Source organism: Neopelma chrysocephalum, unplaced genomic scaffold (genome assembly GCF_003984885.1).
Source record: "Neopelma chrysocephalum unplaced genomic scaffold, ASM398488v2 Primary Assembly neopelma1_59, whole genome shotgun sequence".
NCBI classification, from domain to species: Eukaryota; Metazoa; Chordata; class Aves; order Passeriformes; family Pipridae; genus Neopelma; species Neopelma chrysocephalum.
This window is the reverse complement of record NW_020897714.1, coordinates 7,608,905-7,624,658: the sequence shown is the minus strand read 5'-3', so window position 1 is coordinate 7,624,658 and position 15,754 is coordinate 7,608,905. Positions and strand designations below refer to the sequence as shown.

Below are 15,754 nucleotides of genomic sequence, written 5' to 3'. Positions count from 1 at the left end.
TTTTTCTCAGACACAATTGCTTACATTGATTCAAAGTGGAACACCGAGGAAAAAAATAGAAAAGTGAGCTGACTGTCCCCTAGAGGAGAAGAGTTTCCTGCAAACTCTCTCACAGGTTTACTGTTGCTTAGCAGATCAGTTGTGTTAACTTATAAACATCAACTTTTACATTAATATCCTTACACTATTTTCTTTTGTCATGTACTAGAAGCAGGCTCTAAATTCCAGAGGACCAACTAGCTTCCTTGCTCCCTGGACACCCTTAAAGTCCTTACTTTTGCTTTTAACCCTGTATCAGTCAGGCGTGAAGCTCCAGTTACCCAAGTCCATCAGGGTAATCCAGGGTTCTGCTTTGAACACATACAAACCTACTCATTCATCATTAAACAAAGCAGATTTAGTGAGACCTTCACAGAATCGCTAGTGTTGGGAGGGACCTCTGGAGATCATCTAGTCCAGCATATCCCCATTCCACACTCTCCAAATAAAGCCAGTTCACCTGGCGCAGAGTGCACAGGATTGTGCTCAGGTGAGTTTTGAATTATCTCCAAAGGAGACCCTCCACAACCTCTGTGGTTTTTTAATAAAGCAAGTAGAGCAAAACACACCCCAAAGAAACCATGGCCAACCTGCTCTGGCTAGACAGCATTTAGACACCTCACAATTCTATGGAAAGGGGAAGGTATATAAAATATCTTCCCTTTTTTTGAGCCCAAGCCATCAATTTAAAATAGACAGATGCCCACAGCTATTATGAAGATGCCCTTATTAAGGCTCGAGCCACAACGGAACCAGACAGCCAGGGACCTACAAAAGATGAGGCTACAGCTGCCGAGAGTTTACAATCACATCATGAGCAGGAACAGGGCAGGAGAAGCAGAAGCAGTAAGAGATATAGTAACTTGCACAATCACTAGGGACACATCCAAACAGCCACAGGCCCATTCAGGTGGAGAGGGCATCTATCTTGGGCTTCACCTGCCAGCGACACTCCATAAGCTACATCACCATAACAGGAATTGAAGCTACGCAACACTGGTGCAAAGCTGCTTTCAACACCCATTTCAGAGCCCAGGTAGAGCATGAACATGCCTGGCAGCAAATAGCAGCACAGACGGAACTCTGGGGTGATCCAGCTTGAGTCTGGCTTTTTTAGCATGAGGTCAACAACATGAGGAACCATCTTCATTGTGGCCTTTCTCCATCCTTAAGTCTTCCATCTTCTGAATAAAAAAGCATTTGGAGAACTCTCCAGAAGCATGATGTCTATTAAAGAGAAATACTAATATTTTTAACAAGCCAAGTGATTTACATGCAAGAGATGAGTAAAGTACTGTGAAATGGAATAGAACACAAACTACATCTTTTCACACAAATAGAAAATTTATTCAAGTATACTGGTATTACAAAGAAGCTATAAAGAACTGTTTGTGCTACAAAATGAAAGCTGCTAGACACAAAAATGCCATTTTAGTTGATTTAATTTTTTCATCATTCTCTTAGTACTTTATATTTCATACAGCCATGCAGCATTTAAATTATTTTTTTGGCACTGGAACCTTAATTCAGATCAAAGTGATTTAAAAAGCCTAAGTTTTCTTCTGCTTTAATTATAAAACTGTAAAAGATTTGAAGTTTAATTACAAATAATTCGTTAAAAAAGGAAACCTTTCTTCTGCAACGAATGTTAGTTTTGCCAGACCAATCTTCTTTTCTTCCAACAAAAAAACACCCACAAACAAAACAACCTTTAAAAGTTTCATCAAGTACAACTGAAAGTGTTTGAAGAAAATGAAACACATACACCAAAAATTCATGGAATTTATTACAAGAAAATTCTTATAATTCAAGATTTTGCAGCAAGGAAATACAGATAGATGCATACCATACCTACAAGTATCTTCCCAGGAACTGTACAGTATTTCTTTTTGGCATGGGAGCTGGGAAGAGGCCTGGAAAGCCAAAGAAAAGGATGGCAGAATGAGAGCAACCTTGCTAGAGATTCTCAAACCAAACTTCCAAACCAAGCTTCACAAATTATTTCAAAGAGTTGCCCAAGATTCACTGACTAAATTCTGGCATGAACAAGGTCAGATGGGCCAATACAGAGAGGCTTAATCAGAGACATAAATATTCTCCTCATTTTAGTGGTATCTAGGGTGCTGATGTATAACACACAAAATAAGGTTTCTTAAGATCCTGCCTCACTTCTAAGCCTAATTTCTTTATCTTTTTATTAAAATAATTTCAAAAATCAACACTTTTGCTACACTAAGCAGTCATATAAGATAAATACAGTATCAAATACAAGAGAGAGCATGACAGCACCTTCATCTTCACATAACTGTTGGAAATTATAGGATAAAACACAGCACAGCATTGCTTCAAATATATTTTCATTTGAAAAGAAAAAATCTATTTTTAAAAAGCATATAAAGCATGAAAAAAGAGTATACAGTAGAAGGTTCGTGATCTAGAGAACAACAGCTACAAGTTCCACCACAGAGCCATGCTCAAAGTGCGGGCTCCTTCCACTTCAGTAACAGAAATCCACAGTGTTATTTTGGGTTAGGAAAGCTACTCTAAAGGCCAGAGGTGACTGCAGGCATCTCATCTGAATTTCCAACTGGACCTAATCCCCTTCTCAAAGTAGCCCAGTAAGTACACATCCCCTGAAACAAAGCAGCCAGCCAAACATAACTGATTGCGACCCAGGAAAGTTGACAGGCCATAAAATGAAACCAAGGACATTCCAATGTTTCCAAAGTTCTACAATATCACATAAAGGCTAAAAGCACCAAGAGGATCAGTCTACAAAAGAGAAACTACTGAACAGCCTATAAAGGCACAGGCATTGTGAGCTTTAAAAAGGAGATTTTTAAGTGTATATTTAATGTGCTGCTTTGCACATTGGGCAGCAAGATCCTCCCATTGTCTTCTCAAAGGTCCACCATTGAAAACACACCCTGAAAACAATGAAATCAAACTACACACACACAAAAGACTTGGAGAAACCAAAGTTAAAGTCCCAGAAGAAGACTTTTGGAATGAATTCTCACTTCAAGGTTTCATATGAGAAACCAGGAAAAAAATATTCATTTGCAAAAAAATCAAATTATTCTGGATTAGGAATTCCAGTTCTCCCCATGTTGCCTCCAAGATGTTGACCTATTACTTTATAACCCCATGAATTGTATATTTCAATGCGAAGTGATTAGTAAAAGACTGTCAAGTATATAGGCATTAATATAGTAAAGAACTTCAGTTTGACAACTCACATCTTCACAGCAGCTTGAACTCTGGGTGTGCTACAACATACCTCAGGGAAATATCCTGGGGTAAAATGCAGGCACAGAATTTACCGCAAGACACATGGTTCCAAAACCAGCCACACACTGAATATTTAGAATTTAAATTACAATAGGGCAGACCTCCTCTGTCTACCTTCTAGAGGCATCTTCAGCACATCAATCTCTTTTACACACATGCCCGTCTCCTGGAGTCCTTTATCTCCTGTTGGAATCTGGATGAAGACATATTAAGGAGCTCTTTGACAAAAACAAATGGTTTGGTGCTGGTTGGGTGGATTTCTGGGCTTGGTTTTAACTGTGATATTCCACAATAAAGGGCTTGGCTGACCCATATCTACAGACAAGTTTTATTTTCCTGGAACCAGTGTTAATTCTTAAAGATCTTTATAATGGACAACATCCAGTGCCTCAGCACTCTTTTTTTCCCTCCTCCACTAAGTAATTTTGTCACCTTAAAACCACTGCAAACATCAACCTAAAGAGACTATGATCAATGAAGAGTATTTTTCAGTGCTTTATTCGTACACTGGAACTCCATACTGGGCTTTTTAGTACCAAAGTAAATAACCATTACCAGTTTCAATAGTTGCTGAGAAAATGTTAACAACTATTTTAAACAGCATCAACTGCTAAATATTCCTGCATAGAAATTGGAGGCTGGATGCTGAAAAAGGCACTCCTGATGCATCACAATGCTGGAAGTCTATGCACTTAGCCGGGCACCGCCTCCTAAAGAAAAGTACCCAACTGACAGAGCCATCCAACTCTGAGTTACTTTCCTTTGTATCAGAGGGAGAGAAAATTCTTAGAAAAGCAGCTAAAAACTAAAGTTACACTTACTCAGAGCAGGTAACCAAGCAATTGGAAATGCTGTGTACAGAAATGAAATGCTATTTTTAAGTTGGGACTGCAGATAAACATATGCAGTGTATCTTTTATTTAGGTATTTGAGAGTGTTCAAAGACTGACTTCCCACCTAAACATTGGGGGCAGGTCATTTTACAGTGATGACGGGGAAGTCTACAGTCTGGTTCCTGGGCCCAGCACCAGTTATTAACTGCTATATATAAAAAGCCACAAAGGTAGGAAGAAAAGACAGGACAAAGATCTAGGAAGGGTTTAGGCTGCTGCTGAGTGGGTGTGTTTCGATGATCATTTTGGTCACTGAATCATGACCCTGTTTCAAGAGTTCAAGCATTTTTTTTAAGTACACAAATTACCAAGCTGCATGGAAATAGCATCCAGGCACTGGCAGAGATGCTACCAATTACTATAGTTCTGCTACCACTTACCATGTTGTTTCTCTGAAATCGTACTGGACTAGCTGACTAAAACACACAGCAGTTAAAATTATACAATCCTCTCATTAGCAAAATAGCCTAGAGTAATGCTAAGTGCAGAAATACCTACCCTGGGAACAGGATGCTAAATTCAGAAAAACCTGTCCTCCCCTGAACCACAAGGTCAGAGGTCAGGGGAGGCTTTTCTGGGTCTACTGACAGGTTGGTGAATAACAGGGGATGCCACAGACCAATCCAGACATCTGAAAGTAATGGTTTGTACCATCATGTGGAAAATCCTGGTTCAATTACCTGTCAGTCTCTGGCTTTCTGGGCCAGCTGGGACTGGGAGCGCTCCTGAGGCCAATGCGCTTAAATCCTGCCGAGAAGGAAATGATCTCAGGCAGTCAGTGACCCCTGCAAATAAATTAAGGAGCCTTTGTGGCAGACTAATGAGAAGCCTGTCCAGCTCTCTGCTGGAAGACAGATGCCAAAAAAGATGTGGTCTCAAATTTTAGGTATACAACAAAATACTGCTATTTAATATAATGATAGTATATATACCCACATGTGTTTTTAGAGATTACACTGATTCTTAACAGTTTTTGAAGAACCAATGTGGGCCATTTGAATAAATCACTGGACAAAAAAAGATATACAAGACAAAACATCTTAAGCTAAAAGCACAATAATTCTAAAACAAAGGGCATGAAGACAGTAAATGAGTATTATATCCCTCCAACTGAAACCTCCCACTATTCTGGAAAAACCTCCTCATGAAGCCACTAGGACAACGAAGGCTAACAGAGTAATTCACAATGTCCTAGGGAACACAAGGATTAGTATTCAAGGAAGCTACTTTTACTTTTTCTCTCTCTCAAAGCTTAATGAGGCCAGGAAAGGCCAGTGTGGTAAAGCATCATCAACGAGCCATCCCCAGTTACAGAGGCTGGGTGACAAAATTTCATCAGCTTCAACAGTCTGATTTACCGATTTTCTTTTTCCTTGAAGTGAAACAGAGATTGATAGATTACTTGATCCTTGGCTGCTGCCCCAGTGATCCAGCTTGTTTCTTTGTTTCACAACAAGCTGTCATACACAAACAGCAGCAACCCTGTGCTAGCCTGAAGCATCCTCTGAAGACGAAGCCAAGTGCATGTCGCTGCCTTCGGAGATGTCTGTTATAAGCTATTCACAGGTCTGCAAAATATTTCAACTGTCTTGAAGTAACGAACTGAGCAGTAGTGCTGACATGCTAAGTAATATTTAGGATGCCATTCCAAAAAACACCTTCTTCTGACTCTTGAAGTTTCATTTAGCAACAGGCTAGCCTTTGGGGAAAAATGGTTTAGTATGGAGCTCTGCAGAGGGTGCAACTGGGAAAGAAACTGCACCCTCTTAGTGGGGAGGGACTGCCTGTGCAAACAATAACAGAAATATCTCAAGTCTGGAGAACTATCCTGAGACTGTAAGCATACGACCTAAAAACCTGATCTAGTAGATGTGAAATTCTACTGCCATCCCGACTTCAAAAACCTGCCCACAGAGCAAGCTCCCACCCTAAATGAAGATAAGGAGAGTTTATACGATCAATCACGCCAAGCAGGACAGTAGATGGAGTTCAAAGGTTGCCAAGCCCAAAGGCATAAGCTTCCACAGTCAAGAGAAATTCTCAAATTTATTTAAAAATCCGAGGGCCAAAGAACAAAGAACTTTGAGCATAAGGTTCAGGTCTCCAGATAAAAGAAACAACCATTTCAACAAAAATTAGAGTTAAAAGAACATTGAGGGAAATGGACAGTTTAAAAAGGTTTCTTTTCCAAAAAGAAGACAGTTAACCCAAAAGCTGAGTAAAGCCTATAAAATATTTAGAAATAAAAATTTAAAAAATCTAACCTAAAACACTTGTGCAAAGAACAGATTCACTTTTACATATGTAACAATAACAATAAGCATCTCTGTCTTCTGATTTACTCTGTTTTTCCAACTGTATATTTGGAGCACCTTTCACCCCAGGTTGGCAGCAAGCTTGCATCTACAGCTTCAGTATTAAATATTTCAGCTAAAGAAAGAAATTCCATAAACAAAGAGCAAAGTCTGATTTGGTCAACTTCACAGAAAAAAAATCTTTAAAAAGTCCTAGCAGCCAACAACAAGGGAAGGGCAAACTTCCAGATGAGAGAAGTAAAGGAGCTCTAATTCATCACTCTTGCAGCTATCAGATGGTTAACAAATTGAGATGAGATACTTTGGAGCCTTTTCAGCGACTTTCACTCTGGCAAACTTTAAGGATTCAAAAGTGCAGCTGGAATACATATGGGAGATGCTGGAGAAAGCTGATCATTTCAATTTGTAACTCCATTGTGTGCTGGAAGAACTTCCTGCAGATGAGGCACATCCCGTCAGTGACTCAGGGAGACTCTCCGTCTGCTAACAGTCATGAATTTATTCTCTGAACCAGCTACCAGAAGTGACATATTTTATGTTAGTGTTACATGTGCAACAAGAAAGCCTGTGGGGGCATAATTTCTTTTTTCCTTCCAAAAATCTCTATACTATAGCATCTCAAAAGAAAAAAATAATAATTAAAAAAAATTTGATGAAAATAAGATTTCACATTTTTCATATTTTGATCAACACAACTTTTTATGCACAAACCCTTTTAAAATCAAAATCCGAACATATTTTCAGTTTACGTTCAGCATTTATAAATGAAACCTGGTATCATATTAATAGATTGTTATTGTGCCAGGTTCATCCCATTAGTTACTGGTTCACTTGGTTAATACTCAACTACAACACCTGAAAACTACACAGCCCAAGTTACTTAAGCATCTTCTTCGGGTTACTTTTTTCCTTCATGAATATGTTAAAAAGCCACTGTATCATATACAAATTATCTTTATGGTGGTTTGAAATTAGCATGCAGAAGATGGAATAGAGGGGACAAAGGGAAAACACTACAGAGAACACACACAAGTCCCTGTCTTCCCAAACCAACCTCATTGTTGGAATTCAGTTTTCAGCCACCTGCAAACTGGAGCTCCTAAAAGCTACTGGAGAGGTGCACTTGGAGCTGAAAAATTGAAAGTAGATGACAAAAAGGGCCCATAAAAATCAGAGACGTAAATTAATAATCAAATATACACACACAACAAGGAGACAGATGGCGAGCAATTTTCCCCAGTGTACTTACACTTGTTCTTCTAGCGCACATATTTGGGTCACTTGCTAGATTAAATCTTATGTGGCAGACCCAATAGAGGTACTGTCAAATGTGTAGGGGCTCGGCCTGTTTTTAAATTTTGCGTGTCTGACACCACAGCGTGAAAACATTTATCATGATTTCTTCAACGCAGTTTGGAATATTGCCCAGCAAATTTGAAACAAGGCTGATGGATATTTTCTACCATCAGCAAGGCTGCCTTATTCAGGCCAGCTAAATAAAATGCAGTACAAGCTAGAGAAAGTTGGTCTGCACTACCAAATCTCACGGAAGAGACCTACATGGACACAGACACGTCTGTACGCGTTTTCCAGAGCACAAGTTTTGTCCATGTGTCCCTGAGAAAATACATCACTTGAGGTTAAAGGTTCTTACTCTTCTTAAAATATGCCCTTCTTCTGACATTTAGGAGAAGAAAGGAACACCTCAATGGATGAATTGCTTTTGACACGTTCACTTTAACAATGCATGACCTCAGATACGCAGAACACTAAATCTTCCACACTCCAGCTATAACGTGACAGTGACCTGTCTGAGTTAGCACAGGTCACATGAAGGACTACAGCTTCAATGTAAGGCACCTGCAGGTCAAATTGCTTAGTGGGAGGGGGAGGGGGGCACAGGAGGCTTAAAAGGCAAGGAAAAATAATAATGCAGATGTGTAAGCCTAATTGCAGCAATGGGTTTCCCTCCTGTAGTACTGGGATATTAGCATGAAACATGAACTACATGTGCAGAGATTAGCCCCCCTTAATCTGCCAAAAATCTGGATTTAACACGGTGCAACAAGCAAGATCTTCAACACATCTGCAGGAATGGCAATTGCATTTCTCCCTACCCCATTACCATTTCAAAGATAATTTTGCTCAGCAATAAACAAACCTTTATTATCAAGCAAGGTGAGCTACTGTGGCATTACAACAACATCTAAATATTTCCACTACCTCTTCCCTCATTATCTCTTGTTTTGGGTTACTGCATGCTGCATTCAGCTTCAAATAAAACAAATTAAGTAAAAAGAGGGGAAAATACCTCTCTTTGCTCCTAGATGAACAAGGGGGTTCGTAGTTCACATGTAACTAGGAAATATCACAGCTGTCTGTGAAAATTATAGAAGCAGGGACCAGGATGGCAAAAGCTTGTGTTTTCTAGGTCTACACCTACATGGAAGGAAAAAAAAAAAAAAAAAGTAGTGCTTCTTTACACTGGCTCTTGAGTTTAAAGACTGTCTCTTTAATTCAAAGTATAAGTCAATTGATCAAAAATATCACGTTTGTACTGATTATGCATGTGCCATATATCTGCTTAGTCTGAAAGAAACAACAAGTTAGGCAGACTAACGACCAAAAGTAAGAACATGTACATTTGCTCACTCAACTTCCTCAGGCTTTAAATTCATTCAATTTCAGTTTAATTGGGTGAAGGGTGGGAAATAAAATATTGAATCCTTTGATATAGAGTCATAAAGCCCAGACTACAAGCAAGTTTGTTATATCACTGTCCATACAGTCTTTGGTTTGGTGCCATGTTGGTGCTAAAATATTAAGTTTCACCACTGGGAAATTGATTTTGCTGTAAGAAGTTTTATGATGCCACTTAATCTTGCCCAACCTACATAAAAAAATACAGAAAGCAATTAGACAGCCTTTATGTAGTAAGCTTGATCACTATATTAAAAAGAGAACAGTCTGATGTAATTTCAATATGATGGCAAAGGAAGCAGAAAAAGCCATGGCAACATGCTGCCCTCCTGAAACAAGACATTGCAGGTTCCCAGCTTAAATGCAAAATCTTTATTCACTTAAAGTGAATAGCCCTCATGGAGGGCTGTGTCCTGCAGCTCCAGCACCAACCTGCTTTTCTAGTGTTATGTTTCAAGCGGGCTCCTGCAGGGCAGCAAGACCCTGTGATTACAGTTGAAAGAATACTTCGGGTCTGAGAGCCTGCCTCTTTGAATAGATAAACCTTTCTAGTTCAACAATTACTAGCACGAAACAGCCATTCCTGCCTTGTCCCTTCCAGTGCTGCAATTGAAAAATATCCTAATTAGATGACCCCCACATACAGAAATGCCATTAACTGGCTTTCAGAGCGCTCTAGTGAATGCCTAAATCTTAGCTACAATGACAGTACTTTATTTAGCTACGAGGTAAACAGATAAACAAAACAGTATTTTAGAACACCTAAATAGCCTGGGATTAGTACTAGCAAAAACAGTGCGAGATTACCTTTTCCACCCTTTCCGAGATTACACTCAAATGCCGGTTTTTTCTAACTGCATTAAAGCACACTCAGGAAAGATCAAGAGTAACCTTGACCTCCACATCAATAGCACCAGGTTGTACTTCGAATTGCTTTCCATGCCTAACCAATTTGAACGGGCCTACAGGACAGGCTTATAAGCATGTCCTTAAACAACCCAGTTTTGCCCAAACATTGCAACATATGCTATATAGAGTTATGTAAATATTCCACAACTCCTGAAGTTCCTAACTATAACAAGGTGTTTAAAATAGTATCAGTGTGTCAAAGCATTCACTACTTTCTATTTATCCAACTCAGACCTCCCATTACAGAGTAACAGCTAATTTTTTCTTTTATTGTTTGTGAATGAAGTCTCAAAACTTTAAAATAGGTATAAGAAAAATCATTGTAGGAAATTGGAAGACTCACAGAAACCTAAAACCACTTAATTGCTCACAAGGCTTCATGTGTATGTAAATGACCTGAAGGGCTGAAGCCTGAATTGCCACATTCTGCAGCAAACTCTGTTTCCAGCCAGAGACCTAGACCAGGACTAACACTTGGCATTTGCTTCCAGTATAATAGATTTAATAGTAGCAAGCCTTGAAAATAGGGGGGAGTATTCTGGAAGCGGTGACAGATCCTTAAACACGGCAGGTGCACTGTAATATCGCTTAAGGGAGGAAAATTCCAAGTTTAGTAACTAATCTACTCCAGGACAGGCAACTTGTTTCCCAAGGCAAATGCCTAATTAAGGACACATCTGACCCTTTCGCATCGCATCAGCGCGCCGGGAAGTTCAGCTCATCCGACAAACATCTTCCTGCTCAGGCACATACCCAATCCCACCTCACCGTGCTTCCTCGCGTCCCCCCTCTCACATCAAAGGCTCCAAAGCATCGACCCTGCCGGACAGCTGCTTGGAGTTCGCGGGCATCGGGAACCTGCACCGCGCCGCAGGAGCCCTCCGCTTTACACACCCCACCCAGGGGCACTCAGTCACTCCCTCGCACACATAGACACCCCTTACGGGTGGCCAGCTCCCGGTTCCCGGCGGACTCCAGACGCGCTGCCGGGACGGGACGGGGCAGGGCGAGCCGCGCCGAGCCCCCGCTCGCCCGCCTGCACCCAGGGCCACAGAAGAGAGAGGCTGATGAAAAGCTGTCAAAGTCAATCCCTACTCACTTTTTGGATGGTTTAATTCCAATGGAGCATGAATCACTCCAGGACGGTTAATAAGTTTAGCCAGGCGTGCTGTTCTCCCTAATACATTATAATTATGCATCTGTTTTAAATGCTATCAGATTAAGTCACCGGAAAAGGCACAAAGCGGTATTTCCCCCGACTGCGAACAGCGCCTTCCCGCAGCTCTGGTGGGCAGGTACGGCCAGGAGAAGAGCAGGTGGGGAGCCCAGTCCCAGCCAGCCCCGCGCCGGTCCCGCCGGCGGGGCTGCGCTCCCGGGAGCAGCCGGGCAGCGGGGGCGACTTCCCGCGCGGGGCTCGGTCCCGGGGGAGCGCCGCGACGGGACGGGAGGCGGCCGCGCGCCCCGCTGGCACCGCGCATCAGGGATCAGCCCGGGACATGCCAAGTTGAGCGGCGGGTCCCTTCCCGGTGCTTGGGGCTGGAAAGGACCGAGTCCAAGCTGTCAAAGCCCCGGGAACGGCGGATGCCGCCGCGGCCACCCAGAGCCCAGGAGCCACCGGGACCCTCTGGCACCACCCCGGGCACCCCGAGGGGGGGCGGCCAAAACCCCGCTCCCGACAGGTGGGCAGCCCCCGCCCGCCCATCCACCCAGCCCCGCCGCTCCCCGCCCTACCTGTCATCGTAGCAGAAGTCGGCGCCCAGGGTGTTGAGGTACAGGGCGAGCCCCAGGGCGCTGCTCAACAACTCCGCGATCATGTCTCCGCCTGCTGCCGCCGCCGCTCTCGCACCGAGGCAGCCCCCTGCCCTGCCTGGCCTCCCGCGCCAGCCCCGCCGCGCCGCCCCCGCGCCCCCCGGCACCACGGGGCGCTGCTCCGCGCTCCGCCGGCCGCCGAAGCCTGACGGCGTCCCCACACTCCGCCGCCCCTACCCCATGGCAGCGGGGCGAGCGGCGGGGAGAGCGCGGATGGGCTGGGCTGAGCGGAGCGGAGCACGTCTCCAGCTCCCGCCCTCCTCCCGCGGCGCCACGGCGCTGCCGCGGCTCCGGCTCCGGCCCGCACCCCTCTCGCTGCCGAGCCGGGCGCCGCCGCCGAGGCTCTGAGAGCGCCCGCGTGGGGCGCCCCGGGCTCCCACCGCGCCTGCGTGCGGGCCCGCCCCGCGCCCGCCCCTCCGCACCCCGCCCCGCGGCCCCCGCGCCCGGGCCGTGCTGAGGCGGCCCCGCGGCAGCGCCCGTATCGGGTCCGGCGGGGCGGGCGGGGACGGGCGCGGGGCTGGGTGTCCCTCGCTGCCGACGGTAATCGCCGAGCACTACCTTCTTCGAGGGGCTGTGTTCTTTCCCCTTTTCTCCTTTCAACGTTTTCCTTTTTCTGTTTTCTTTATGACTTCAGTCGTTTTTCTCTCTTTTCAGTTGCTTTTTCTTTATTGTAATTTTTCTTTCTTCTTACTTCCTTTTCCTTTCTTTTCCCTTTTCCTCTGTTCTTCTTTTCTCTTCTTCCATTTCCTGTCTTTCTTTTCCTTGTTTTCCTGTTCCCCTCTTTCCCCCTTTTCTTCTTTTTACTTAGCCCCCAAAAATAGGTCAGATTAGTAGGAAAGAGAGGGCCCTTACCACTGTGGATGGGATGCCAGAGCAGGGGATTCCACGTTCCCAGCTTGTCCACAGCCTGGTATTTCCCTCTCTACTGGTGTGAACATCCACAGGGAGCCCTTAGCTGAGCTTCCAGTTAAGCAAAACCGAAGGAAAACCGCTGATACTTGGCAGACAGGGGCTGGAAACAAAGGCACCCCAAGGCAAAGGAACACTGCAAGCTGGGGCTCCCTGAGGACAGCCCCACACTGGGGTGCTGCCTGTGCGAGGCGAGGTGGGCATAGCTTGAGCTGCACACTGCAAGTGGGACAGGTAAATAGACTGTGAAGGAAACCCATCTGGGGGAAATAATGCACTGAAAATGTCTTTTGGAATTCATGGGATATAGAGGCATGAAGTTATGGAATGGATTTGGGTCCATCAAGCTGATTACTTCTTTTTATAGAGAGTTTTTAAAATGGTGCCTCTTTTCGCTGCTAGCCAACCCTTTTGTGTAACTATTTCCTCATGATTTCCATCAAGTTGCACATCACGCTGTCTCTGAAGAATGGGAGTCTCTTTATCAAGCTGTGTCTAATAAATTGAGGACCTTTAAACAAGTTTTTTTTCTCCTCTATGTGATTATTTAATGCTGTTCTTTGCAACCTCAAAATACACGAAGTGCATTAAGACCTTTTTCAAGCAATGCTTGAAGTGCTCCTGTAAAGTCTGCCCCAAGTGTCACAAACATCTCAGCTGCTTCTACTTAGATTCAGGGAGTGTGTTATCACCATCAGTGACAGTAATTGCAGACATGGGGGGAGGGTGCATTTTGTTGAGAATATTAAAGCTTTGAGGGACCTTATTGAACCCATTAGCAGATCACATTGATCTGGCATTAAACTTTTCAGCCTGGAGCACAGAACATAGTAACCTAGGTTTTAAAGAGTTGGTACTCTTTGTCAGAAGACCTGTGATTCTTCCTTTAAAATGCCAATTCTCAATGTGATTATGGACCTACTGCTAAGATCCCAGTCATCATGACTTAGTCCTTCTTGCTGCAGTGAAATTGCTGAGCTTACACACTAGATTTGCACAGCTCTTTCTCTGGAACATCCTAATAAACTCTGCATAAAAAGCAGTGTAATTGCTGCTGAGTCACCATGGCAAAAGTCTTTTGTTATCCATCAAAAGCATATGTATTTTTTCTTCAAAGAGGCAGAACTATTGACTGGGGTAGATGAGGGCTAGCAGAAAAGCTTTAGAAACAAAACAAATCTTCCAGGAAAAAAACGTTTAACAAAGCCTGACACTGTCTCATAAAAGCAAATGTCAAGAAAGGGTAGGATGAAATATATAGACTGTGTAGAAAGCACCTGCTCCCCAGGACATCCCAAGTGCTTCAGGGTAGCTGGAGATAGTATTAGGGGTATCCGAGTGGATTTAGCTACACTGACAAGAATCCATAAAGTCTTTCTTGCAGAGATGTTTCTCTGTATAAACAAAGGGTAAGTTTCCTCCCAATGGCAAGAGCTTTCTCTGATGGAGATAATCTGCTTTATAGAAAAATAGATGGCAACGTATGCATGCACTACCCTACCTGTCAGCTCTGGGACTCTCCAAGTCAGGCCAAGCTGGGGGCAGCAGCAAGAAAGAGCCAGTGCAGAAAGCTGGAGACAAGTTCAACATAAAAATTATTGTCCTTGTTAAGCAAACAACACTGCAGAAGAAAACAAGAGGGTAGAAATCAAATCATGATAGAACAATTCCTTCTTTTCCTTGGTTAGTTAAAAGTATTAAATGCATGGAGTTATGAAAGACATTATAATTTACTACAGCATCCAGAGATACAATATAACATTCTGATTCATAGCAGATTTACAGTGTGATGTACAGTAATCACAAGGTGTCAGAAGAGATAATTTAGAAGTCCAGATCTGTCACTAAGCAGACATTTTGAAAATACCCTTCACTTCCAGAAAGTCACACATTCTGGTATCAGGGAAAAGGGAAGAGGTGTAGGGTTGTAACCGCGCATAATAATAACAACAATAACTGTAAAGATAACTAGAGTTATGCAGTCTAACAGCTGATCTATTGTGTATAGCTTAGTAGACAAATTCACCTTATTTTGCTTTATTGCAAATATGGCAATATGGCAATCAAAATGATCTGTTTTAATACCAGTTGGGAAATTTCTTCATTAAAGACATTATAGACTCTGAGTCACTGTACTACAATATACTTCACCTAAACTGTACCTGAAAGATTAAGTTGTGGCACAGCATGTAGAAATACTTGTCTGTCACAGTGACAGATTTGGTTAACCGGTCATTGACTATGAGACTTAAAATGTCAGGGTAATGCATGTGGTACAGATCCCTCAACAGATTAGATTAGACACTTCTATTTCTATACACTGGGATCATTTGCTGGAGCTTGTAGAAAATATTTGTGTCAGATTCCTTAAAGCATCTGAGAAGAGAAAGGCTAACCCCTTAAAAGCTGTTGGGGTTTTTGGATATTAAGTGTTACTATAGGAATAATCAAGTGGGATTTTTAATTTTTTTATGCTCAGATACCATCAAGAAAGTGTTATAACATATTGTGCCTACTTTTGAACAACCTAAATTACACCCAAAGGTGTGGCTTAATGAACCTCAGAAATGTAAACTTTGGTGCATTTCAAAACACCCATGCAGTTGTTATTCTTAGCAGTCGAGGATAAGCTGGTGTTATGTAAGGAAGGAAAAAGTGACCTTAACTTTATCAGAAGTGAAGAAAGTGGAGTAGAGGAGAATGTTTAACCTACTGCTGCTTTCACAATTAATAACTGATTCATAGAGGTAAAGCTGTCTGATTTTGTGGAGTAGGATCCAAGACGTTGTTTCCCCGTCATGCTAACAAGATCATATTAATCTTCAAAGAGACCAGTATTTCTGCTTCCTCTAAGAAATTACTTTTTTTAATTATTATTTTGCTAGTGTT

General features: G+C 42.8%; 1 protein-coding gene across 3 annotated transcripts in view; it reads right to left on the bottom strand.

Annotated features, from left to right (window-relative positions):
- Window positions 1-12,008, bottom strand: part of TMTC2 (transmembrane and tetratricopeptide repeat containing 2) — a 246,532-nt gene extending 234,524 nt beyond the window's left edge. For 2 of the 3 annotated variants that reach the window (XM_027679808.1, XM_027679809.1), the window contains exon 1: window positions 11,879-12,008. In XM_027679808.1, the coding sequence (XP_027535609.1) occupies window positions 11,879-11,961 (83 nt within the window). In that variant the 5' untranslated portion in view covers window positions 11,962-12,008. The remainder of the gene's footprint in view (window positions 1-11,878) is intronic. The other variant, XM_027679811.1, reaches the window with a different exon arrangement.
- Between the last annotated feature and the right edge of the window lie 3,746 nt (window positions 12,009-15,754).